Below are 25,171 nucleotides of genomic sequence, written 5' to 3' on the forward strand. Positions count from 1 at the left end.
CCACAGGCTCCGCCCCTGACTCCCCCCCTCGGTGACGCCCTTCACCCACAGGCTCCGCCCCTGACCCCCCCCCTCGGTGACGCCCTTCACCCACAGGCTCCGCCCCTGACTCCCCCTCGGTCACGCCCCGTTAGGACCCACAGGCTCCGCTCCGGGCGCCCCCAGCCGTGCTCATCCTTTGGTGTCATTTGTGCAGCTGTCTGTCCAGGTCCATGACAGGGACAGCCGCTATTTGTACGACGGAAGGACGGATGGATGGACGGATGGACGAGTGTATGAATGAATGCGAAGGGGAGCGCAGGACTACTTCCCGACCCACAGACTGTGCCGCCCCGCAACTGGAGCCAGTAGCCCTGAGCCAACCAGGTGGCGACTAGTCCCGCCACGCCACGTCACGCCATGCCCTTCCCTCTTTCCGGGGGCCGACCGATGTGGCCACGCCCACCCACGCTCCGGCGTCCCTCCCGGTCTCTAGGCAACCGCCGTTGGTCCGCTGGGCAGCTACTGACTGATCTTAGACAGTGGCGCCATGGACCTGGTCGTCATGCAGGAGCTGATCCACGCAGAGAGCCACCAAGGTGGGCCTGGGGTTGCCGCCCCGGCCCCTGGGAGGCCCGGGGCAGATGAGGAGGCAGTGGGAGAAGGAATTAGGGATTTAACCAGAATAGAGGCCTCCTCCGCTGAGCCACCTGGCCAAGAGTTCAGGGACCTGTGGCCCTGGGCTGGTTGTCACTGGACAGGCCAGTGGGCTGGGAGGTCCCGCCTTGGGACTGTGCCTTCTCCAGGTCTTGCACTTCAGCCATCCTCTACTCAACAGACTCTGATGCCTTGCAGCGAGCTTACCAGCTGATCAAGTCTGCCAATCTGGGGAAGTCAGAACTGGATCCCTGGGAAAGCTTCAGCCCTGACCTGTTTGTGCTGTGTGCAGAGCAGGCCCTTAAGGTGACTGGGTCCAGGCTCCTGACTGGGATAGCTGCAGGACCCATGGGCCTCCCTGTCTCTGGGTGTATATGACCGCAGAGGCCAGTGGGAGGGCAGGGATGGGTGTGTGATCCTTATGGAGGGGTCCAGGCTGGTCCCACTGGTGGCCTGGCTTCAAAAATGTGTCATCCAAAGAGCATCTTTCCGTCCATGTTCTCCCGCAGATGGGACAGCGAGAGGTAAGTGAAGACTGCATCCAGATGTACTTCAAGGTGAAGGGGCCGGTCACCCAGTTCCTGGGCCGAGCACATCTGTGTAGGGCCCAGTTGTGTGCCCCACAGTCGGAGGACAACCTGGTGAGTGCACCTGAGCTCCCCCACAGCCTTTCGGGCTTCACCACTCCCCTCCAGAAGGTGGCAGCCTAGACGAGTCTTAGGATAATTTTTTTTATTATTGTTTTATTATTCATATGTGCATACAAGGCTTGGGTCATTTCTCCCTCCTGCCCCCACCCCCTCCCTTACCACCCACTCCGCTCCCTACCTCCCCCCGCACCTCCTCGCTACCCGGCAGAAACTATTTTGCCCTTATCTCTAATTTTGTTGTAGAGAGAGTATAAGCAATAATAGGAAGGAACAAGTGTTTTTGCTGGTTGAGATAAGGATAATTTTTTTTTTTTTTAGCAAAATGGAGTTAACTAGCCAGACTCGTTTTTCTGCATGACATGAAACTTGCACTGTGTCCTGTTTGCACTTTTCTCTCTGGTCACTGCTTGTCAGATGTCTGACAAGTGTGATAACCCTTTTACCTCTGCATGGTACTGTCATGGTCTTTCTTCCTTGTGAGCCTGAAGGCTGTCCCTGAGCTGGGCATAAGGGAGCTGGGGGAGGCCAGTGCCCTGAGTTCAGGCAGCTGTGGTTTCTGGTCTCACCCAGGCTCTCTTCACCGAGCCTTGACTATGCTTGAGTACCAGGTGGTCTTCAGTGAGGGTGTTCACGGAAGTGAGGGGTACCCAGGTGGTGCATCTGATTAACTTGTGCATTCTTTATGCTGTTTTAGGAGGAATTTGAAAATTGTGTAACTCAGTACATGAAGGCTATAAACTTTGCAAAAGGAGAACCAAGGTAGGTAGGCATGACTGAGCTGACTGTTTCTAATTGACAGTGCAACAGGCTTTAGTACCAGTGGTCCTGTCTATGAGGATTGTTGAGTTTTCCTCCTTGCTTTTGTTTTGTGTTTTTAATGAATTTGTGATCATAGACTCATCTTGTTAGCATGAGAATTGGGCCGTGTTCATACAAAACTCCCATGGAGCCGCACCCTCCTCTGTGGTCAGTGGTTTTCAGGATTTGTAGATGGCTTGCCCAAGTGTTTTCTCTATGGGCCTCCCTCTGATCTGTCCCCTGAGCCCCCTCACTCCCAGCTTCAGGCTCAGCATCTCTGGGATGAGAAAGTCATGCTCTGGGTTTCCCCAGGTGGGCTGCCAGCTGCCCGTGGCCAAGGCATCCTGTCTGTGCAGAGGTGACTCACTGGAACTCTAGCACTTCTTCAGAAACAAATGCAACATTTGCCACTGTGAAGCTTGCACATAGCCTGGTGTTAATGTAACACTTGCAACGTGACACAGTATTTGAAAGGCTTTCGTTCCTTCTTCCCATGTCCACTGCTTGTCTGTTGATGGGCTTCCCTGCCTACACATTGTGTAGGTGCTGGGATACAGGGTCCAGCCCACCATCTCTCCCTCCCTCCCTCCATGGGGGCCAGGGGGCTGACCCTGAACAGGTCCTAAGGACAGTAGGTGTTTGCAAAGGGAGTTTGTTCTGGTGTTGGAGCAGGAGGCCCAAGTACCCTGGGTAGGAGCCCCGGAAGTGTGGGGCTCCACTACTGGAGATGGGCCAGAAGGGTGACCATGAGCTTGGGAGGGTGGTCAGAGCTGCCTATATGAAGAAGCCTGGGGGAGATGGCCCAGGTGGCCCTGTGGGAAGGGAGAAGAGCCTGAGGGAGGAGGAATCAGGGTGAAGGGAGCAGAGAAGGTGAACTCTTTTCCAGCAAAAGGTGACATGGGGCGGGGACACAGTTGGGAACGAATACCTGTCTAGACTGGGAGTTCCTGCTCACAGGGGAAGATCTATATGACTCTGCACTTCCCTCCTTCATTGGAGCAGAGGGGCTCCAAGGAGACTCCGCCAAGGAGTGGACTTGTCTGTCTGCAGGCCACCCTAGTGTCCCACCTCCTTCCTGGATAATGAGCAGCACTGGCCTGTCCAATGACAGTGGTAGGACACCATTTGGCACCTGAACCCCACAGGGCAGAACTGTCCATTCAGAGAGTGGCCCTAGAGTAAAAGCTCTATGCCCCTAAATCTCTCCGATGGTGCCTTGTCACCAGCAGGGAAAGCCAGATGCCTGGGATCTGCTCTGACATGGGCTTTGTCCACTGAGTATTCCCCCCATTCTGTCTGCTGACCCTCTCATCCTCTCAACTCCTGGCTGACCCCTGCTCCATCTTCCAGGTCACAACAGATGTCACCTCCTCTAAGGAGCCTTCCAAACCTTTTCCTCTCTTGTTGACTGGTGGGTTTTCAAGGAAGCTGATCAGTTTGTAGAATGACTGAATGTAAGGAGCCCAGTCCAGACTCAGAAGCCATGGCCGGGTCATCACTGCTGGGCTGCTGCTTTAGAACAGGGCCCCAGGGCTCCCTATTCTGGTGCTCAAGCAGGTTAAGCAGAAGCAGTGCAGATGGGACACTGCCATCTGCTGGCTACAGGAGGCATCTGCACACCCCTGCTGCCAGGGGCCAGGGAAACAGCCACCCTTGCTTGCAGGCTCCAGCATGGCAACCTCCACCCCTGCCTGCAGGTACTACTTCCTGGTGTACAACGCATCAGTGCTCTACTGGAATATGGTGAGGCCATTTCTCAAGCCTGGATGTCACCAGCATGTGATCCCCAGCCTCTCCCAAATTGTCAACGTGTTAAATCAGACAGAGGAAGAAGACAAGGAGTGGAGAGCTGAGCTGATGCTGTGAGAGGGGTGCCTCACTCAGCCCTGACTGTCCTCAGGCTGAATGCTCTTGCTTTCTCTTCCATGGTTGGGACCGGGCTTGGGTCTTGTCCGAAGGTTGTTTCGGAAGTCTGTGGTTGACTCTTACTTGAATATTCCAGCAGACAACAGACAGGTGAAGGAAATGGGATCCCCTGGTTTTAAAATCTTACTGCAGTAAATTCTTAGCATCTTGGGTGTTTTACAGAATAGCTAAGCCAGGTGAGCAGGGCTTCCAGGTGCCTGGACACCCATGAAGGGGAGCTGAGGCTGTAGGATCTTGGCCCTGAGAAGTCACAGGGACAGACCATCAGCAAGTGCCTGGTCACCGTGCAGCTGGACCAAGAGGGGGTCTGTCAGAGGTTGTGTGTCAGGGAACTCTCTGTGCAGGCCAGGCTCCCACGGTGCCAGCGCCAGAGACTCCACATTCAAGTCCAAATCCACAGCCTGCAGGCTTTTGGTACCTGGGTGGCCGTTTGGGGAGCCTTTAAAAGAAAGAAGTCATGGAAAATGTCATTTTTAAATGTCTTTGGTAACTAAAATACCAGCAATTTCCTTTCCCCTTTGTTGCTGGTGCAGGCCCTCCCTGGTGAGCCTGGCTATGGCTTAGAGCTTCCCAGGGCCTCTTTCTAAAGTTTGTGAAACAGAAAAATTGCTAATGTATAATAACCTGGCTGATGGACATTTGCAAGAGGACAGTTTCAGCCCAGCTGAATGTCTCCTGCATTTCTGTTGTCCAGGGAACTTCTTGAGTGTTACCTGCAGGCTGGAAGGAAGGAGGACGCCGTCAAGTTCTGCTCCACGGCGGCGCCCTTCATAAAAGCCAACGTGCCACACAAGTACCGGCACATCTTCTCAGTCATGGTAAGGTGGCAGGTGTAAGAGCACTTGGCTAAAGATCATTGCAGAAAAGTATGCATAAAACCACAAACAAGTCCATTAACTGAGAGACATGAAAACATACGTGAACGAAACAAACACAAGAAAACGAGCTGCCATTCGTTCTGTGTGAAGGCACACATCACTTACTTTTGGAAAACAAAGCAAGATCTTTGCTGTCATTGTTACTAATACTTTTTGTAATTGGATCGAGTTTGTTTAAAGGTTAACAGAAAATGTGTAAAGATACAAATTACTACAGGACTGAGTCCTCAAAGTGTTCATTGGCTGTTAGTTTTAATGTATAAGAATCCACTTAAGTTATATCTGAAAAAGATAAAATTTCATTAGTGAAAAGATCTACCTTAATTGAAAAATTAATTTTATAGGAGGAATAATGAAGTAATTCCAAAACATGGAGTCTGAGCCGCTACCTAATTACTAGCTTGAATTAACGTTCTGCTCCATTTCGTGGCAGGTTCGCCATGAATTAGCGGACGTGCTTCAGTTAAAGAGAGAAAAGAAAAACTCCATCAGCCTGTCTGTGTCTTTCCACATTAACACTCTGAAAGCGTGAGTAGTCTGCGGACCACATAGCTCTAGCTTTCCCGGACAGAGTTCCATTCTGTTCCACAGAGGACTTGTCACCTCCACTGGGGACACTGTGTCAGTGGGTGCTTGGGGCTGCAGGAACAGGCCTAGGGAAGGCGGGACTGGTGGCCCTTAGGGGTCTCAAGCCACCCCCTGTCCTGCCTCCCCCATCACGGAGAAGACTGCCCAGTGGGGCCACCTGCAGGGGCAGCAGAGCTCCTAGCAGGCCCGCCAAGCCAGGCCCTCCCTTCTCACAGGTCTTGTAGATGAGGCTCGAAACAGACCAAGAGCTAAGCAATCCAGAGCAGATCCTGGGTAAAACACAGTGGGATGGGGCAAGTGAACAAAAGGACTTTGTGCCCCGAGGCTGTGCCGTGACCTGCCACAGCTGCTATGGCAGGTGGAGGGAGTCAGGAAGATGGACGTCAGAGTTTGTGTACGTGTGTGAGGAGGCCACAGTGTGGAGGCTCAGGGGAGTGAGGTGGCAGCAGTGTGGAGGCTGGGGGCAGTCGGGTGATCTCGGGGAGCTCTGCAGAGAGAGGGAAGTGCTGGCCCCAGGTCTGGAGCTGTGAGAGGAGAAGGCTCTTTCCCTGCTGCAGTCCGGTGGGCAGGGGCTGTGCACTTTTCTCCGAGTTTTTCCTGCAGGACTGGGGAGAAAAGACTCCACCTGGGACTGAGGAATTGTGGGGAAGTGTGGAACAGGCCAGGATCTGGAGGAGGATGGACAGGGACGTTTTGCACCTCTGTTCTGTGGAATACATGGGTTCATCTTTCCCGTGGAATAATTTTCACAAATCTGACAGGACGTTTGGCTATTTAGTGTTTGGATTAATTCTAGAAAATTGGATAAAAATGATTTGCCCGAAGACCTTGACTCTGTTCTGAAGAAGGCCTACAAACACCTGAGTCACTACAATCACCAGTGCTTCCCTTCCATCAGAGAGGAAAAGTAAGTGCTTGTCTTTCAGGTTTGAAATCTGTATTGGCAGATATCTACACAGCAGCCTGTGGGAGTTCAGGCACATTTCTCTCCAGGTTTGCACTGTTGGAGAGCTCCTGGGATTGTAGCCTCCTATGCTGCTTTGCAAAATCAAATTAACTTCTGCGTTGAAGAGCCTTACACAGTTTGTCAAGTAGAACATCTCTCTCTCTCTCTCTCTCTCTCTCTCTCTCGTTTTTGGTGGCGCTGGGGTTTGAACTCAGGGCATCCTGCTTTAGGCAGGTGCTCTACCACTTGAGCCGCTCTTCCAGCCCTGTGTGTGTGTGTGTGTGTGTGTGTGTGTGTGTGTGTGTGTGTGTTGGGTATTTTTGAGATAGGCTCTTGAGAACTATTTGCCTGGGGCAGGCTTTGAACCATGATCCTCCTGATCCTCTGAAGTAGCTAGAATTGCAGGTATGAGCTACTGGTGCCCAGCAACAAGTTTTCATAGGTTTTTTGGATTTACTGGGGTTTGAACTTGGGCCTCATGCTTGCTAGACAGTGCTGTACTGTGGAGAGTTGCTTGTGAGAAGCCTATGAGGACAGAAGTGCAGTTGTACTCAGTGTTCTGCAGGCTGAGTTGGGCGCAGCCCCAGCCACTGAAGAGGGTGAGAGTAAGATGCAGAGCAGCTGCTTTTCCTAAGATGTTTGTGTCAAATAATCTGTAGGCTGAGATATGGCACAGCCCCAGCCACAGGAGAGAGAGAGAAGGCAAGATGCAGCTCAGCTGCTTTCTCCTCCCCGAGAATCATCGCTCCACTTCCTTGTTTACCACTGGATATAAAAGACACATTTTTGGATGAAGGGAGGCTTTTTGATGGGGAATGCATTTTGTTGGGGGTTTTTTGGCTGGAGGGAGATTGATGAAGGAGGACAATGAATTGTTGAAGGGAGAATTGCTGAAGGAGAATTGCCAAAGGGGAATTGCTGAAGAGGGGTTGATAGAATTGGTTGGAAGATTGTGAGGGAACAGCCGCTGTTGATTGTCTGCAAGTCTGACGGCCAAGACTTTAAGAAAGCTAAAGAGAGAACATGGGACAGTGCAAGTCTGATGGGACAGTGCAAGTCTGAGAGCAAAAACTTTAAGAGAGATTATGCTAAAGAGAACATGGGACAGAGCGAATCTAAGGAAAGAGACTTTAAAGAATAGAAAAGAAGACTTTTAGAAGCAAGGTTTTAAAGAATTGTAAAGGCGTAAGGCCTTAAAGAAAAGATAGAGAAAAGAAACAGATTAAAGAGAAGAGATTAATAGAGAGAAGAAGCTGTGTGCGTCTCCACCCTAGTGCCCAACACACCTGGCCCCACTTTCTGCCTGTCTGGCTGTCTATCCTTTGTCCTTTCTGCATCTCCCATAGCCCCCAGTTAGGCCCAGTTAGGTTTGGTAGTAACAAGGGAGCAAGAGAAAGCTCACTCCACACGAGCCACTCTGCCAGTCCCTAACAGTTGTCTTGAGCAGTGTCCAGGCATGAGCTCTGTTTCTGGGTTTCCAGAGTCCCTGGGCACTGGCTTGCTACGAAGAGTCCTGGGCTGGCCCCTGGAGTAAGGTGAGCAGGGGCAGAGCATCCCAAGGTGCTGGTCGGTCTCCAGCCCAGGAGCTGTTTTGTGGCATCCCCTGAGCACAAGACGGAGTAGATTTCCCATTGTTTTGGTTTTGTGAGGATTAACATTCAACAATTCTTGGAGCCTTTGGACCACCTCTTCTGAGAGTTTACCTTCTGGTTGCTCAACGATTTTCTCACCATCTGTGTATGAAGCACACTGACCCTTTGCTTGTGAGAACCGTTTTGAACAGGTTTCCATTTATCATTTGATCATGGACTTGGTGTCTCCAAAGTGACATGTTTAAGTCTCACGCTGGCCAGCTGGCGTCAACTTACTGGAAGCAGGGCCTTTGTCGATTTAAGTGCCGATGGGGTCATGCTGAATGACTGTGGGCCTAACTCCCAGGACACAGAGACACACACACAGGGAGAAGACTGTGGGACCGTGGAGGTGAGACTCAAGCTGCAGGCGTGAAGGGTTGCTGGCTGGCACCAGAGGCTGGGGAGGCCCTCGGTGGGGGGGGTCCTCCCCTGACCTTCAGCAGAGTACACTGAGGGACACCTGGCTTTGAGATCCAGCCTTCAGGACTGACAGAAAGAAACATCTATTGTTTAAGCTTCTCAGATTTGGTACTTTGTTATAACAGCGCAGGAAACTGATCCAGGTGCATGCTTGTTGACTGTGATAAATGACCACAAACTCCACAGATGAAAACAAGGCTGGGTCCACAGGCAGGGATCCCACTCAACTGCCGGGACGGTGTCTGCTGCCTGGTCTCTCCTGGCTGGGCTGGGAGGATCCAGTTCCTTGTGGACCAAGGGACACCCAGTGTCTCCCTATGACAGCTTGCCTTACCAGAGACATCCAGAGCGAGAGTTGCGTGCAGCCAAGGACAAGGTCACCACACGTGGAATGGAGGGCTCAATGGTAGACACAGTCCATGCAGAGTGAGAGGTGCAAGGGGAGCCCAGAGTCCCAGTGCCCCGTCACTGGAGGGGAGCTGAGCAAGGCGAGCGCTCGTCTGCACCTGGGCTCTTCCAGTGCTCTGCTGTGTCAGTAGCCACGCGCCGGGAGGAATGAGAGCGCACACATCCGTGTACACATGCGTGTGTGTTCCTGGAAGGAAGGCTTCATCTTCTATCACATTCTCCAAGTTGTTCTAACTAAAGCCAGGCTGAGCCAAGCCACGGCGCCTGTCCTTGGCTGGGCTCTGGGCTGGGGTCTCAGGTGGTGTGAACAGACCCTTCTGAGGCCCGTTCATCACTTTGGGGAAATTCCTAGACACTGTGCAGTGAGAACACAGCGGGAGCTTGCCTCTACCTTGAGGACCTCTGAGCCCATAGGGGACGTGCCAGGTCACACCCATGCTGCGTTCCTCTGACCACTGATGGACTGAACATAGTTTTTACTTATTTATGAGCACTTTCCCTTCAGTTAATTTTCTGTTCCTTTAACTTGATTTTTAAAACGTGGGGTATGAAGCACTTACAACTGAGTACGCGTTAAGATTTGAGCTCTGTAACTCTACATATCAACAAATTGTCCCAGCTTACAGTTTACTCTTTTATAACTTCTCATGTACAGAAGTGTTACATTTAATATAAAAATAATGTAGGCTAACAGTCACTCCCACCAGTTCTGGGCTAGACGCTGTCTTCGGTCTTTCACGTGGGTGAACTCTACTACTAATCGGAGCCACAGTGGACACCTGGAGGCCCTTGCTGTCCTCAGGAGTCGCCTTTGGCCTGGTTCTCCTCTATCTGAGGCCTTGCTAGGCCTCCCCACCTCCAAGTGGGTGGATGGCCTCTGCCTCTAGTGTGTCCGGGGCTTCACTTTTGTCTGACTCCAGCTCCCATGCTCTGTGTCCCTCCTCCCGGCAACCCTCACGTACAGCCCAAGCTGCCTTCTGGTGAATGCCAGGTCCTTCCCACAGCCCGAGTCCCCTGGGACTCTGTTGACACCTTGCCTGGACTTCCATGTCTGCCACTCTGAGTGGGGAAAGAAACTTTCTGTTTGGCCTAAAACCCAGCAATTTATCCTTTCACAATTCTCTCTTGACCTGTCCAGCAGGCCTGTGTGGCCAGAGCTCAGGTGGGACAGAGAGGCCAGAGTTAAGGCCAGGCCTCTGGAGATCAGAGCCTGAGGGGCAGGCAGAGCAGGGACAGGGCAGCAGAAGGACCCTCACCACTTCCCACAGTGGCCTCCTGCCTTAATCAGCCCAAGGTTGGTGAGAGGAAAGAGGCACCACCAAGTGCCATAGCTGTGACTCTGTGGGCCGTTGTGTTTGTGATATCACCCAGAAAGGCAGAGGAGATGTGGGCCAGCCCGCCAGGGACACAGCAATGTCTGGGACACTTTGGTAGCCACTACTGCGGAGGCTGCTGGCATCTGGTGGGAGCAAGCCGCAGTGCAACAGATGTAGGACAGCCTCCAGCGGACAGAGTGGAACAGAAGGCAGGGGTGAGGCTGAGAAGCCCTGGCCTCTATGTACACTTCACTCTCCATTCCTACAGCCTCACGAGGAGTCCTGAAATAAAGGGTGGCGTCCTTTCCTCCACCCGCTTGGCTCTTTTTCAAAGTGGTTTGGCCATCGTAGGCCCCTGCACGCCTATAAACATGTAGGTTTACCATCAGCCAACTGATTGCTACCAAGAGACACTGGTTGGTGACAGTGAATGTGCTGTCCTGGTAGAAAGGCCTTGGGCTACATCAAGTGGGTCATGACCCACCTGAGGGCCTCACTCCTAACCCAGCTGCAGGTGTGGGCAGTGACAGCGCCTCATAGCAGCCATGCAGAGCAGTGCTGGTGACCACCCGGTGTGGCCTTGTGCCTCCCTGGGATCTGTGCTGGCCTGAAGACCTGGGCCTGAAGGTATGGACACAGCACTGAGTGCTGTGAGGCCCTGCAGCACAAAGGAGGGCAGGGACAATGCACAGGGACTTGTAGCTGGTTAGTCGTTTTATTTCATTATTTCTGTCATATTTTAGCTTCCACTTGTTATAACAGAGTCCAGCCATTGGCTCTGCTGCACGGGTGCACTTTTCCTGCCCCTACTGAGCCAATGCTTGTTTGCTTCTTTCTTTCCAGAATACTTTTGCTTTTTGAATTAGCTCGTCTTTCTCTGACCTTGAAATGTGAGGAGATGGTCTCTAATTGCATCTTGGACCTGAAGAAAATTGAAAGCAAAGTAAGTGGCTTAATGACAATTGTCACCAAGGGAGGCTAGGAGCAGCTCACAGAACCATGACCTGAGGGCTGCAGAATTTTGTTTGTGAGAGACTGAGGTTTGAACTCAGGGCTTTGCACTTGCAAAGCAGGTGCTGTACTACTTGAACGACACTTCCAGTCCATTTTGCTCTGTTAATATATAGTCTCATGAACTATTTGCCTCAAGCCACAGTCCTCCCATCTCAGCCTCCCGAGCACCCATTTTTGTTATGTTCCTTGGTGCATCTAGGGTCAGAGTTGTCACACTGGCTGGTGCATAGGTCTTCCAGCTGACTGCCTGCTATATCATTACTGTTGGCTGTCTTCATGCTCAGTGTGATGAGTGCACTGTTGTTTATTGTCCTTCCCTATTGAAATGCAGCCCCTTAGACAATGGGGCATGTCTGATATGCACCCCATTTCACCCCCACTTCCTGGCGTAATGCCTGGCCCTTAAGTGGTGCCCAGGAAGCATCTGTGATTGGGTAAAGGCCACATATTTCCACCTGTCTGAAGGGTGCACAGCCAGGTTCTGGGGCCTGAAGCTCCTTCCTTGTATGTCTTCCCCACAGGGCTGGCCCACAGCTGAGGGGTCCCAGAGGCAGGCCACACCCAGAGATCAGCAGGGAGAATAACACCAGGTGGAAGAGCAGCATAGTAGGGAAAAGTAGGGATCGATTCCCAGCTCTGAACCTCAACATCAGGCATTTTGGCGCCCCCCCCACCCCCACACACACACTTGGGAGATTGTAGCATGAAAATAAAAACAAATGCACAATTTGATAGGGCTGTCCAGAAATAAGTGAGTCTTCCCCAAACAGGGAAGTTGTATAAAGTGCCATATTCACACTGCATAGACTCCTGCTTCTGAACCAGATGGTGTAGAAGGAGCCACATTTGCCCTCAAACCTGAAGCAACACAAACAAAATATGAACAACTATGATTTTCAACACTCTAAACAATAGATCATGAAGGAACTGGAGGGGGTAAACAAGTGGGATGAGTCCTGTGATGCCTGGCCATCTGGAGCTTGAGGACTGTGGCAAGTGGAGGGGACCTCAGGTGGAGCCTGGAAATTAACCTGGTGGCCAGGGGGAGATGCAGCTGCAGGTATAGGACAGAGGACTAGGGAGGAGTGAGTAGCACACTGAGAGCTCCAGGGTCTGCAGGTGTGCTTGAATCTCCAGCTGAGCTTGGGTTGCACATGCACTGAGGAGACCCCCACACTGGGGAGGAACCTCCATCTGGTGAAATGAAACCAGGGGACACTGCAGATGTCACACAGCAGGAATAGTTTCTGTCCCCAAGCAGTGTGCAGAAATTCTGGAGTCTCAGGGAGACTCAGAAGAGAGTTGTCTCAGCAACAGAAAAAAGTTATCAACATTCTGATTGTGCATATCAAAGGTTGAAAGCAAGACTAGAAATGCAACCTTTTTCCAAGTAATACAGTTGAAGACCAGGACAGTTACCAAGAGTATAAGAATACAAAAATCTACAGCATGCAACGATGTAAAAATTAAAACTTAGCAGACATGAAAAGAGGCAGGAAATATGATATATTCTGAAGAGATGAGCAGTCAATCAAAACCAACCAAGAGTTGATGCAGATAATAGTAGCTGACACAGATGTGCAGTTTTTATAATTGTGCTCTGGACATTCACAAAGGTAGTAGGGAGACTGAACATTTATGTTAGCTAGAAACATGGAAGGCACATGCAGCACCCAAACTGAAGTTCTAGAGATGAAAACTACACTGCTGAGAAGAAACTACACCAGACAGAATTTAAAGCAGGTTAGCCATTTTAGAAGAAAAGCTGAGCAAACCTGAAAATGGTGGAATGGAAAGGTCCCAAAATGAAACACAGAGGAGTGTGGAGACAATGCAGCAGCTTCCAGCAGAAGGATATGCTGTGCTGTCCCTGGAGGACAGGATGGAAAGGGGAAATGGAAAATAACTGAAGAAATGATGGCCCAAAATGCTGGATTTATGATCTTCATGAAGGAAGGAAAAAGGAGCATCCTGTATGAGGAGCTGGATAAGAGCGAGAGCAGATTTCTTGCTGGACACAATAAGGCCAAAAGACAAAGGTGCCTTTAAGATACAGACCAAAAACAACCAGCCAAAAATCTATACTGAGAGAAAATGCCTTTCAAAGCCAAAGGAAATATTTTAAAGAGTTTAAGATTTATTAAAATACAGAGAAGCAGAAAGGGTTTGACCCCCCCACTCACAGAAATTGTAAATGAAATTCTTCCAGCAAGACACAGCAAGAAGGAACCCTGCAGAAAGCTGAGTGCGTACAGAGCAGAAGACAGGAGGAGATAGTTGACTGCTTAAATGAAGACAATGGGGTGTCCTGTGGGGTCGTTGGCAGGTGGAACAAGGTGTGTACCCATAGCAGCAGAATAGCAGGAGCAGAGATGACCTGTGCTGGCATACTGTTCATGGTGCTTGTGCACTAGAGGGGGTGCACCCATTCTGTGGGGTAGACTCTGGTGAAGAGATGGCAGGCACCATATGCCCTGAAGCAGCCTCTGGAGTGACATCAGAAGGAGATGCAGCCAGAAAACTAAATGAGGAGATGAGGGCCTAGTAGGCATGAGCTCCATCCCCAGCACCACAAAAAAAGAAAAAAGAAAGCTGATGGAATGGAGCCATAGCAGATAATCAGTTAATTCAAGAAAAACAGAAGAGAAAAAATAGGACAAGGAAAAGACAGAACAAACAGCAAATATCAATGGGTATATTCGATCTGAATCCAGTTGTGCCATAATTGGAGTAAATGTAAATCTCCTAGATATCCCAACTAAAAGGCAAATACTGTCACACTGGAGAAAATCAGGTCCCAAATCCATGCTGTCTACAGGAGCCCAAGTTCAGTGAGACACTGTGGACTGAAAACCCAGGGTGGAGAGGAAGCTGCACTCACCTTGGCAAATGGCACCTTCTGATCTGCACTCCACAGTGTGTGAGTAATGACAGGGAGGGTCATTTCATGAGGCAGAAGGGGTCACAGCAGAGAGGAGGCGGCAGGTTTCAAAGCTTGTATACCTGTAACCATACTTTAAAATAAATGAAGCAAGACTGATAGAGAGCTGTGAGGAAAACTAGATTGAATTCAAAATTAAAGTCAGTGCTTTTGACATTCTTTCTGAATGATTGCTAGAATAGGTAAACGGATATAAAAATATCAGAGAAAATGTAAAAGGCTTGGGGTACTGACCTGACCTGTGGCAGCTTTAAAGCACACACTCCAAACAGGGGATACACCATCTTCTCAAGTGCTCAGAGTGTTTGCTGAGACAGACTACATAACAGGCTAACAAAAACCACATAAATCTAAAGGTATTCACTGACCAGCATGAAATCAAATTTGAGGTCAACAGCAGAAAGATATTAAAAATGTCAAATATTTGAAAACTAAGCTAGATGCTTCTAAATGTGCAGAAAAGTGTAGTTAGTTCAACTCGTTTCCACGAGTCAAAGAAACCTTCAGAATGAGATTAGAAGGTATTTTAAGCTGGGTGAAAATGAAAACACCTGTAATGATTTATGGGAAACCTTTAAAGCAGGATTTGGAAGAAGGCAGTTGAGCTTGGCTCCCTCTTAAGAAACCAAAAAGAGATAGCAAAAGAAAACCAAAGTGAGAAGTGTGGAGTGACAATATTCAGACAGAACTGCATAAAATGGGAACCAGACCAATAAAGAAGCTCAGCGAAATCAAGGTGCTTTGGGAAAAGCCAATATCACGAGACAGAGCAGAGGTGGAGAGAGATGCATTATTAGGAACTTGACCTAGTGCTGCAGAGAATCCAGAGTTACTGAAAGCATAAAAAGCAGGTGCTTCCCGTAAGCTTGAGGATACGTGGATGGCAAAAACATCAAAAAACCTACACGCGAATGGAAAGAAGATGAACATCACTTCCTGCCAAGCTTACCACACCCCTGCCAGAATGGCTGAAAGTTAGACTTGTCCACGCCACATGTGGGTGAGGATGCAGAGAGACCTCGGACCTCAGACTCCGCTCGAGGGAACATAAATGAGCAGTCTGGCGATGGTGCAAGGCCCAGGCCTCCCGCCTCCATGCAAACGCTCACACACGGCATTCGGCTTCGCCTGTAATGGCCACCCAAGCACTGGCAGTACCTGTGACGACGGAGTCGCGACAGCAGATGGCGGAGTGCCCCGAGCAGTCACAGGCCCCCGCTGGCAAGGGAGCTAGCTGCATGTGGATGAGTCTCTAAGTGATTGCGTGAGTTGGAGGGCGAGGCAGAGGACAGTGACTGCAGCTCCGTGAGGCCTGGTCACCCACTCCCTGGGTTTGTGCAAAAGCAGATCAGCTGGAGAGCTGGAGAGCTGGGCGGGGAGGGGCAGGGTCAAGGGAAACAGGCCAGTCGTGGGTATGCCTCGGTCTCCATCATAGGAGGGTCTCCAGGAGCGTCAAAGCTTGCCAATCGTGCACTTTACCCGTTTGCAGCTTACTGTACATGAGTTACACTTTAACAAAGCTATTTAAAAAGACTCGCCAAAAAATCGACAGATGAAAATTGCCAGTTGAAATGGAAATGAGTTTTCCAATTAACTTGCCGGAGCCTCGTCTGGCTTGGGCAGTGTACAGAGGGGCCTGTATGTCACTACAGTGCCTCCTTGTTATTCAGAAGCTAGAACATGGCCCCACTGAGCTATGAAAAATTCAGGAACTCTCTGGCCACGTGCCTGCTCATAACCAACCGCTTACCGGTTCACCGGGTGGGTCCCGGGACAGGCCCACACCGGGAATCCTGCGGTGCTCACGGTGGTGAGAAGGTAAGGAAGTCACCTCCCCAGCCCAGGCCAACTAGGGACCCAAGGGCAGGGGATCCCACACCAAATCCCAGAGCTCTTGCTACTTGATGCCAGGATCCCAGGCTCAGATGAAATAAAAGATAAAAGAAAATCATGTTTGCTAAATTTCAGAGGACAGTTATCTAAGTTGGCTTGATTATTTAAAAATTCAAGGTCCACTGAAATTAATGAGCTTTTCTCCCTGTGTTAAAAAGGTGAAAAAGAACAATCGGCATTCTCACTTACGCCTTTGCATCTTTTGGAAACAGGAAACTTTGCCTATGCAACTTGGTCCTCACCACGCTTTTCACTTGCTGAATTTCTACCTAGTACATTAGTGCTGCTGCAGAACGGTCTTGTGGTTAACGAATTTTCACACTGGCTTTCGTTAGAAGGTTCCATGTGTACAAAAGCCGTTTGTATTGACAGGATCCTGGGAAACTGATTGAGATCGAATGTCTGGAGTGTGAATTGGAAGCTTTGCGACTTGAAAGTAAAGTTAAAGTCTACATCCGCACAGCCGTGGAGGTAAAGCCCTAACCTTGAGTCACCATACACGTGGTGTTGTTCTGCAGGTTTCTTGGGACTGGGGAGTGTGGAGGTTGTGCCGGGCTTGAGCGTTCTGAGGATGTGACGTGGGCCCTCCTGCTGGACTCTGTGCTGGTGCCCTGGGCAGGGGGTGTGGCCAGCTGTGACACTTCCTCACCAGGAACTGCTGGGCCTGAACACTTGAAGGACAAGGCTGAATCATAGCAGAGGACCTGGGGCACCCACAGAGTTCTCTTGCTTCCTCACCGGTCTGGCTGGAAGCAGACTTGCTCAGTGTCCCAGGCACAGTCACTGAGCAGGCAACTTCTTTTGCAAGGTAGAATTGCAGACACTGAAAAAGCAGATCCAGAAATCACATAGACTATTCTTCAGTAGGAATTTTGCAATTAAAAAAAAAACCTTATTGAAACAGATGATATCAAGTATCCCTGATAGGCGCTGAGGCGACCCTCCTGGCATGGTTCCTAACAGAGGCTTCTGTGCTGAGGTGAGGCCTTCATCATACCTGTCTGCAGGGTCACAGCCAGCCTTGGCTACTCTGGCCTGCCTATGCTTGGGAATGCCCTGCAGGTCATTTAGTATAGGGACATGGGAGGGAGACAGGGGTCCTCAACTCCACATCCAACTCTCTCCATCCTTGGCTTGCATCACCCGTGGTGGATATCTGTGCCTTTCTGGTCTGCCTGTGTGGGGCCAACACCCTCAGGGAGATTGTTGACTGCTGGCTTGCTACCTGTGCTGGAGCCGAGCGTGTGGTGGTCAGCTAATAAATGTTGACTTGAAAGCTGATTGACAAGGACACGTGGGCTACCACATTTTGTGTTGAGACTGCAGTGGAGACTGGCTATGAATATGGAGCTGTGGATTGCACCTCTGCCCATGAGGACTTCAGTGGCTGTGCCATTGGTTCCTGACAGACTTGCCTTAGATCTTAGCCACCAGACAGGGTCATGAGTCCCCAGTGCAGGCTCAATCCCCTAGTTCAGAAGCAGCATGAGGGCAAAGCCCCTGGGTGCCAGGGGGACATGGCCAAGCGTAGCACAGGTGGGGTGGCTTCAGTCTGGTTTGAGGCAGGCTTAGAGCATGGTGAGTCTTGTCCACAGTCGTGAAATTCCAAACCAGAGCCTTTTTGCTGGGAAGGCTGCATAGCACACACCAGAGATGTTCTCTGAGTACTAACAACCAGGGATGTAGATAAAGAGGCAAGATCAAGACAGACTCCATCTGTCTCCAAGAGACATGGTGACCTCTAGACACTTCTAAGCCTTTTAGGAGAGTGTCCTGGAGGCATCCGCTCCCTTCCACGAAGGGTCACTCTGCCTTTCTCACAGGCACTTCAAGCCACACCCAAGCACGTGGTCCATCCTGCTGCCCTGTCCTCCCCTCAGTGCCCGCTGTCCCAGGTCATGATGTGACCGTGCTGGTAACCAGCGCCGGCCTTACAGCCCTCACAGATGGCTCATTGTGTCCTCTACAGGCCCTGTTGAGCATCATCAAGAGGCTGGACATGGCACTGCAGCGTTCCATCCGACTGGGGAACCCCCGGGCCATCCATGTGGTGTGCACCACGCAGTGGAACACCTGCCTGCCCCTGCTGCAGCACAGCCTGCGGTACCACCTGCGGAAGCCTCTCACCAACATCGCTGAGATCCTGGAGAAGGTGGACAGGTGGGCGCACACCTGTCCTGCAGGGTCCCCACAGGCCGGCAGAGAGGAGGGCAGGGCAGAGCTCTTCTGTGCTGCAGATGTGGGTAGAGCCCAGCTTCCACTGTCCCCGTGGCCACACCGCCTGCTCTTGAGCCCACGGAGTGCAATGTCCTTTTGAGCCCACTCAGTGATGGCTTTCAGTCACATCAAGGGTCCTTTCCTTGTTATGGTTAGTATCCCTTGGGACAAATACTCAACATTGTCTTTACCTGTTGATGGACATGGGTTAAGATAAGCTGGAAAGGAAGCTGCAAATTCGTCTTCATAGCAGCCATGGAGGTGTAGTAGATGCACCGCCATTTTGAGAGAGACCCTCTTCCCAGTAGCCCCCTGCTCACACCACACCCTGGGAGTCCAGTCGCTCCACAGCCTCAACACAGTATTATCGATCGGTGAACTCCAGCCATTCCTGTAGGGATGCACCTGCATTTCGCAGTAGACGCTTTTCACTTCCCTGAGACCTAGGGTGAGCACCTTTCCTGTGCCTCCTGGCAGCCTGAGTGACACGCCTGCTCAAAACTTCTGTCTCTGGAAGGTTTGACACCCAGGTCCTGCTGGTTTTATAAAACGGGTTGCAACATGTCTTTCTGAAATCATTTCTCAAGAGATTTTGTGGACTATTTGCCATTTTGCCCCAAAATATTGGATAGAATTCAACAACATAGTCATCTGGGCCTGGAGGTTGCTTCATCTTGTTCCTTTTGTTCCATGGGGGGGTCTTCTGTCTGAGACACCCCTCACCTGTGCTGAGGCTCAGGAGGGAGCCCTTTGTCCCAAAAGGACCCCATGGCTTTTCCCAGTACACCCCCCCCCAACTCCACGATCGTGTGGCCCCATCTTCTACGTCCTGGTCTTTATCTGACAGCTGTAACAGTTAGAGAACAATGGCTTTTCCAGATGTGGGTGGAAGCATGGTCGGCCCCTCCCTCCCTTAGCCGTCAGGGTACAGCTCTGGTAGATGCCTCCCCTGGAAGTCTCCAGCATTTGATGTGAATCCTACCATGCCGGCTCCGTGCACCTGCTGTTTGTGTGGCATATCTGTTTCTGCCCTTGAACACTGACCCTATTTGTTCCTTTAATTGAGAAAACATTTGTAAGCACGTCTTTTAGACAGTACGTGGGTGAGTGTTGCTTTTCTGTCTAATATGCTGGCCTCTGCTTCCAAGCAAACACCTTGTTGGGTGCTCTCCATGCCCTCTGCTCCTCAGCCTGCCGATGCTCCCTTCTGCCTCCCCTGGGGCTGACTGAATGTCCTGAGTCCTACTGCATTTCCTCTGTTGGCTTCTTGGCATCTCCACTGCACAAGCAGTGGCAGGGAGCTTCCTCAGCACAGAGCCACACATCCTTCCTGGCACAGTCTGTGCAAGGTCACTCGGCACTCCCTCTTCCCACCACAGGGGTGCAGACTTTGTGTACCCCACACTCTTTCTGTACCCATTGCTGGCTGATCTTCTACTGCAGGAAAACAAAGGCCTCTTGTATTTCCCCATCTGTGCCACGTTCAAGGTCTCCTCTCTCTTCTCTGCAGAGCAGAGCCTAAGGACCCTCCTTCCCATCTTCCTGGGGATAAGGATGCAGCTCTGCTGATCTGAAACGACCCACTTCATCCCCAATTTGGATAATATTTTCATTATTACTGAAGGCTGGGTTGGCAGGTTCTGTTCTTTAAACACTGAAGTTGGTTTTTCTCCTTATGGCCTCCATGCTCTCTGATGAAAAGTCAAAGTCTTTTAACCATGGTTTCCATGTGCATCTTTTTCTTCTTTTCTGTTTTGAAGTTTGTATCTCTGATTGTTTGATTTCAGTGTTTTGATTGTGATATTCCTGGGAGCCTGTTTATTTTAATTCTGTGTGGGGTTGTCTAAGACACTTGGGTATGTAAATGAAGCTTCTGTCAGATTTGGGGGATTACTAGATATTCTTCAAACCCATTCTTCTCTTCCTCTGGACACTGGCTGCACATGTGCCAGAATGTGGGATGTCCTCCAGCTTCCCGGTCAGTCCTGTTTATTTATTTGTTCGTTTAGTTTTGAAACTTCCTCTCTGGTAGGAAGTTTCACCGGTGCTTAGGTTCCCAGGCTCTCTTTTTGCTGCTCCAGCCTCCTGTACACTCAGCCAGGACCTTTCTCCTTCCGCTTACTAAGTTGTTAGCTTTAGTATTTTCATTTTCTCTGGTTCCATTTCTCTACTCGTTAATACCCTGTTTCTTCCTCCATTTGTGAACACGTTTATGATACTTATATGGTAACGTCTCCCTTAAAGGATTGACCGAGTGAGTCCAAAACCAGACCACCTGTGCCCTGACTATGGGTGGCGTTCTTCTATTGGCTTGCATGTCTTGTGATTTTTTTCACTCGATTCTGAGCATTGGCGGTGATATCCTGAAGAGTCTTTTCATTTTGTTACCTTTTTCAGAGAAATGTGGGTTTTGGTCAGGGCCAGCTGGCTGCGTTGAAATCACAGAGGGTTCTCTGTTCTGCTCGGCTGTATTTCTAGAGGTCGAGGGTGTTTCCCAAGCCCAGCCTGGTGGGATTTAGCCTCCAACGCCATTCCCCCTACAGCTTTCTCCAGGCTGTGGCCTGAGTTTTTGCTTGAGCAGAGGTTTGGATGGTCCTCACTTCCCTGCAGCCCCGTGCTCTGACCCCTGCCAGTTCAGCTTGGAGGATGCTGGGCTCTACCTGCTCTGTGACCACCAGGGAGATCATCCATCACCAGCTCCTTCCTCAGTTTCCTCCTCCTGGGGTCTGCAGTCTTGTGCTGCCTCTTATCTATGCCTGGAGTAGCTGCCCCACGTGTAGTCTGGTTTTGTGAGTGTGTGATTGTCAGTCAGGGTGGTCCATCAGGGTTTACGTTGTCATTGTTAGAAGCAAAAACAACTAAAACAATATGAATCTGAAGGCCTGCCAGCTGGCCAGTCCCCCTGCTGGGGAGGCTGTGGACTCTGGTTTGTGAGTCTTCTGGCTATGCCTGCTGGGCTCCTCTCTGTGTGCAGCTCCTGGCCCCTCAGTCACCCTCCTGGGCCATCCAGATCTAGGTGACTCTTATGTGGTGGGATTCAGGGTGCATATTGCCTGCTGTCCAGGTGCTGCACTGTACCCAGCTGGACACCACTCCCACCTTAGCTGGCTTCTTCATCCCTGACTCCAGGTCATCAGAAAGCAGCTTAACTTTGACTGCCTTCTGGATAACGGGTAGTGTCTGTGGGCCCTGCTTCCCTGGCTGGAAGCATAGGCCTCACCTTGGCATTTATCAGAGTCCCTCCTACCTTGCCTTCAGCTGCAGTCATGGTGCCCCAGGCTCTTGGCTCCTTTGGGCTGCAGAGCTCAAGTTCCTGACACCATGGGTTTCTCTGAATGGCCTCAAAGTCTTGCTTCTTTTCTCTGAGGTTACACATGTGTCCATGTCACTTTCACTTCTCTGCCATGGTGGAAAGTCATGGCTCCTACAGAATCTTCATTCAGCAGAGTCTGTGGGGTGCATTAATGCTGTGCCCTGAGGCAGTGCTTAAGGCGGCCTCTCCTGTGCTGTCCCCAGCCAAGACTTTGCTCAGACACAAGGGCTTCGCCAGCCCCACCCAACCCCAACACAGCCTCAGCAGCAGCAACAGCAGCAGTTGGCCCACAGGGGATGGCCAGGCATTCTGGGCAGTTGGCCAGTGTGTCTCCAGAACAGCCTGAGCAATGATGGAGCTGCAGGTTGGAGAGATGGGGGTTCACAGAGCTGTGTTGCACCTGCCATGGTAGTGGCTCCAAGAGCCTCCTAGAAGAGAGGGGTGCATCATGGTAGTTGGGGTGGAGGTGTGAGCAGCCAGCTGCATGGTCCTATGCATGCTGGGCCCACCTGGTCCTGTGTCACAGCAGTTGTCACTGGCATTGACCCTGCTTTGCCACCTGCTGCTTCTCAACCTGAACCCAAGGCCTGGTAGCTCTTGCCAGATAGGCTCCAGTTGTCTGGAGGGATTGTCGCCATCCCTCTGTCCTCCTTTGTGAGGCCTCAAGACAAGGCAGGGTGTGACAGGAGGGATGTTGGAAAGCCTCCTGGGTGACCAAGCCATCCCCTGCCTCCTGCTGGAGGGCTGGACACAAGCCCCATATGCCTGCCAGGCAGGCAGCCTTGCAGGGCTCCTAACACATGTCCCCATCTCCAGCCTCATGACCCTGCTACGCTGTCAAGTGCACATGGAGCTGGCACACATTGAAGAAGACGAGGACCGTCTGGAGCCTGCCATGGAGCACCTGCGGAAGGCCATGTGCCTGGATGGCCTGCACCTCTACCAGGACAAGCTTGAGACGGCCTTCAACCGGCTGAGCCTATGCACCATGCTGTACCAGTCCCCTGAGCGCGCCGAGGACAAGGCTATCATGGCCATTGAACAGGTGCAGGGCCAGGCCATCGTGGGGGCTTGCCACTTTGAGAGGAGAGATGGAAGGGGGCCAAGGGGGACCCTGGGGCTAAGGGGGACCAGAGGCCATGCAGACCCAAGCTCAAGACCTGGGCTAAGCTGTGGGGCTCTGCGGGGAGGGAGCTGTCCAGGGCCCACCAGAGGGCAGCTGTTGTGCTATGGGAAGCGACCACAGGGCACCTCTCCTGAAGGCCCAAGGACAAGAGTTCTCAAAAGTCCTGGGGCAGGGGCTGTCTGGGACCTTGCTCACTATACCACCTCTTCTTTTTGCAGGCCAAAAAAGCTATCCTGAAAGACAATGTCAGGAAGAAGCGGGCGCTCCTGGTGAACGCGGGGCTGGCCCTTGCCCCCGACACCTTCCAGGTTGTGCTGGACAGTGAGAACGAGGCCAAAGGTAAGCAGCACACTCTGCTCCAAGAGCCCAGGACATTCCTGCCTTCAGAGGCTCCTCCGCTGCTCAGGAGCCACCCTGGGCCTGTGCTGTCTTGAGGCCACCACTAGATAAGGATGAGGACCATACAGGGCTTGCCTGCAGGTCTGAACCTGTACTTGGCCTTGCCAACCTCAGCCATGACACATTGTCCTGGTCTCCGGAGGTGCTGGGGAAGCTTGTCTCTACTCCTTGCTGTTTGTTGGTGCAGGATACCACAGCTCAGGGTTTAAGCAGCAAGTCTGTTTTCTCACCATTCTGGAGACCAGAAGTCTGAGGGGCAGGTGTGGCAGGGCTGATTCCTTCTGAGGCTCCTCCTTGGCTGGTAGATGGTCATCTTCCTCTTGAGTTATCACTGGTGTTCCTCTGCCTATCTGTCCTAATATCCTCTTCTTACAAAGATCCCAGTCAGGGCCACCTAACTCTCTTCTATCTACCTCTGTTCTGACCCCATCTCATGGAGTTTTGAGGTCCTAAGGGCAGATTTCCAACATAGTCTCTCTGGGGACAAGTTCAGCCCACAGCATTGCCTGAGGCATAAGGACAGTGGCCCTGGGGCTGCCTGTCTGTTTTTGATACCCCATGGGTCAAAGCTGAGTACATTCCACTCACCTGAGCCATTTCCTTTGCCCCAGGGAGTCTCCTAAGTCATTCCCTATGGAATGCAGGGCTGCACTGCCACCAGCTCTGGCTGCTGAACCCAGATGTCCGGACAAGCCAGCAGTCGTGGTTGGACATCGTGGTTGGACAGGGCAGCCCCCGCTTCCCAGGAGCAGCCTGGCTGGGAGCCCTCCCCTCTAGCTCAGCTCTGACCCCAGGTGTCCACAGTCTGAAGCAGAGCTGGCTGCAGTCCATGTCATGGGTCTGAGATGAGGGAAAGGAGAACAGGGGAGGGGGGTGGGGATATGCCCTGCTGTGCAAAGGTGGGGGTGCCTGTCATACTTTGTCATTTCTCTTGGTCATTTTGAGCCCTGTGGCTTCATCTCCATCTTAAGGCGTCAGGAGCAACTGTATATCTGTTAGCATCACCTAGATGCAACTATTTTGCTTTCTTGATTCATTTCATTCAGTGGGCATGAATGGCTGACCAGGTGGGGTCAGGTGGGCCTCCACCCGAGGAGGCAGGACTAAGGGGCACCTACACCGGGCACCTACACCCTGTAGGAGATGCTGGTCCCTGCAGGAGATCCCAGGGGAAAGATGTCTGAGTAGTTTTGCAAGTGAACACCTGTGCTGTCTGAGAGTGCAGGAGAGGGTGGGAAGCCAGTCCAGGGGAGGCACATCCTTCAGGCCTTAGCCTACCATCCAAGGTCTCGTGTGACTGGCCCAGACCAATGCCCACTGTGTCCCCAACAGCTGCACGAGGCAGCTGCCCCTCAAGTAACATTGAGCTCTGGAAAGGAAGTCGTGAGTTCAGAACTTCTATGCCCAGCAGACGGGACTGCCTGGGGTGAGCAGTGGGCACTGCCAGGAGGCCAGGGTGAGAGACAGGCCAGAGGCCTCGGCTTCTGATTGAAAGACTGGCTGAACAGCTGGACAAAGCAGACAGTGATTAAGTTCTAAAACAGGCCATCTCTGCATACCGGAGGTGTCACACACTCCACATTAACTCGACCTGATCGCTGTCCCAAGACACAGCAATGCACCATGAGGGGCTGTTCACATCTCTGGGACAAACTCAGCTCCTGGAAGCCCAAAGCTGCCCTCACCGGGCCTGTTTGCCATTATCAACAGTGTCCTCACCGGAACACAGCGGCCCTCTCCCCGTCACTGGATTGCTTAACACGCCATATCCATGCTTACATTTTGTTTTCCATTTTCAGTTTCTACTGGGAAAATCCGGGGCCGGTTCACCTATCTGTGCGCAAAGGCACGCCACTACATGTTCAGTGTGGACAAAGCTGCTGGGCACCTACGGCGTCTGGGGAACGAGAACGACAGAGAAAGGTAAGGAAGGGACAACACCAAGAGCCACTCAGCTGGAAGTCCACCACCTGACAACCTTCACCTGGGGCCCAGCTGAGGCCCCAGGGCCTATGTGGATATGCACAGGCTGATGTCTCTGTGTCCATGCCAATGGGCCTGGCCCTGT

The 25,171-nt window shown here is 51.5% G+C and overlaps 1 protein-coding gene across 6 annotated transcripts in view; it reads left to right on the plus strand.

Moving 5' to 3' along the window:
• The first annotated feature begins 269 nt into the window (after positions 1-269).
• The window catches only part of Cfap46 (cilia and flagella associated protein 46), a 93,103-nt gene continuing 68,201 nt past the window's right edge, over positions 270-25,171 (plus strand). For 2 of the 6 annotated variants that reach the window (XM_074078021.1, XM_074078023.1), the window contains exons 1-14: positions 272-578; positions 818-942; positions 1,146-1,277; positions 1,981-2,045; positions 3,782-3,946; positions 4,705-4,828; positions 5,322-5,416; positions 6,273-6,383; positions 11,044-11,143; positions 16,421-16,519; positions 18,018-18,208; positions 22,395-22,623; positions 22,923-23,043; positions 24,903-25,026. In XM_074078021.1, coding sequence (XP_073934122.1) covers positions 530-578; positions 818-942; positions 1,146-1,277; positions 1,981-2,045; positions 3,782-3,946; positions 4,705-4,828; positions 5,322-5,416; positions 6,273-6,383; positions 11,044-11,143; positions 16,421-16,519; positions 18,018-18,208; positions 22,395-22,623; positions 22,923-23,043; positions 24,903-25,026 — 1,730 coding nt within the window. In that variant the 5' untranslated portion in view covers positions 272-529. Of the gene's footprint in view, positions 1,278-1,980; positions 2,046-3,781; positions 3,947-4,704; positions 4,829-5,321; positions 5,417-6,272; positions 6,384-11,043; positions 11,144-16,420; positions 16,520-18,017; positions 18,209-22,394; positions 22,624-22,922; positions 23,044-24,902; positions 25,027-25,171 lie in introns of all 6 variants that reach the window. The other 4 variants (XR_012449577.1, XM_074078024.1, XM_074078025.1 and 1 more) reach the window with 4 other exon arrangements.

Source organism: Castor canadensis, chromosome 7 (assembly GCF_047511655.1).
Source record: "Castor canadensis chromosome 7, mCasCan1.hap1v2, whole genome shotgun sequence".
NCBI classification, from domain to species: Eukaryota; Metazoa; Chordata; class Mammalia; order Rodentia; family Castoridae; genus Castor; species Castor canadensis.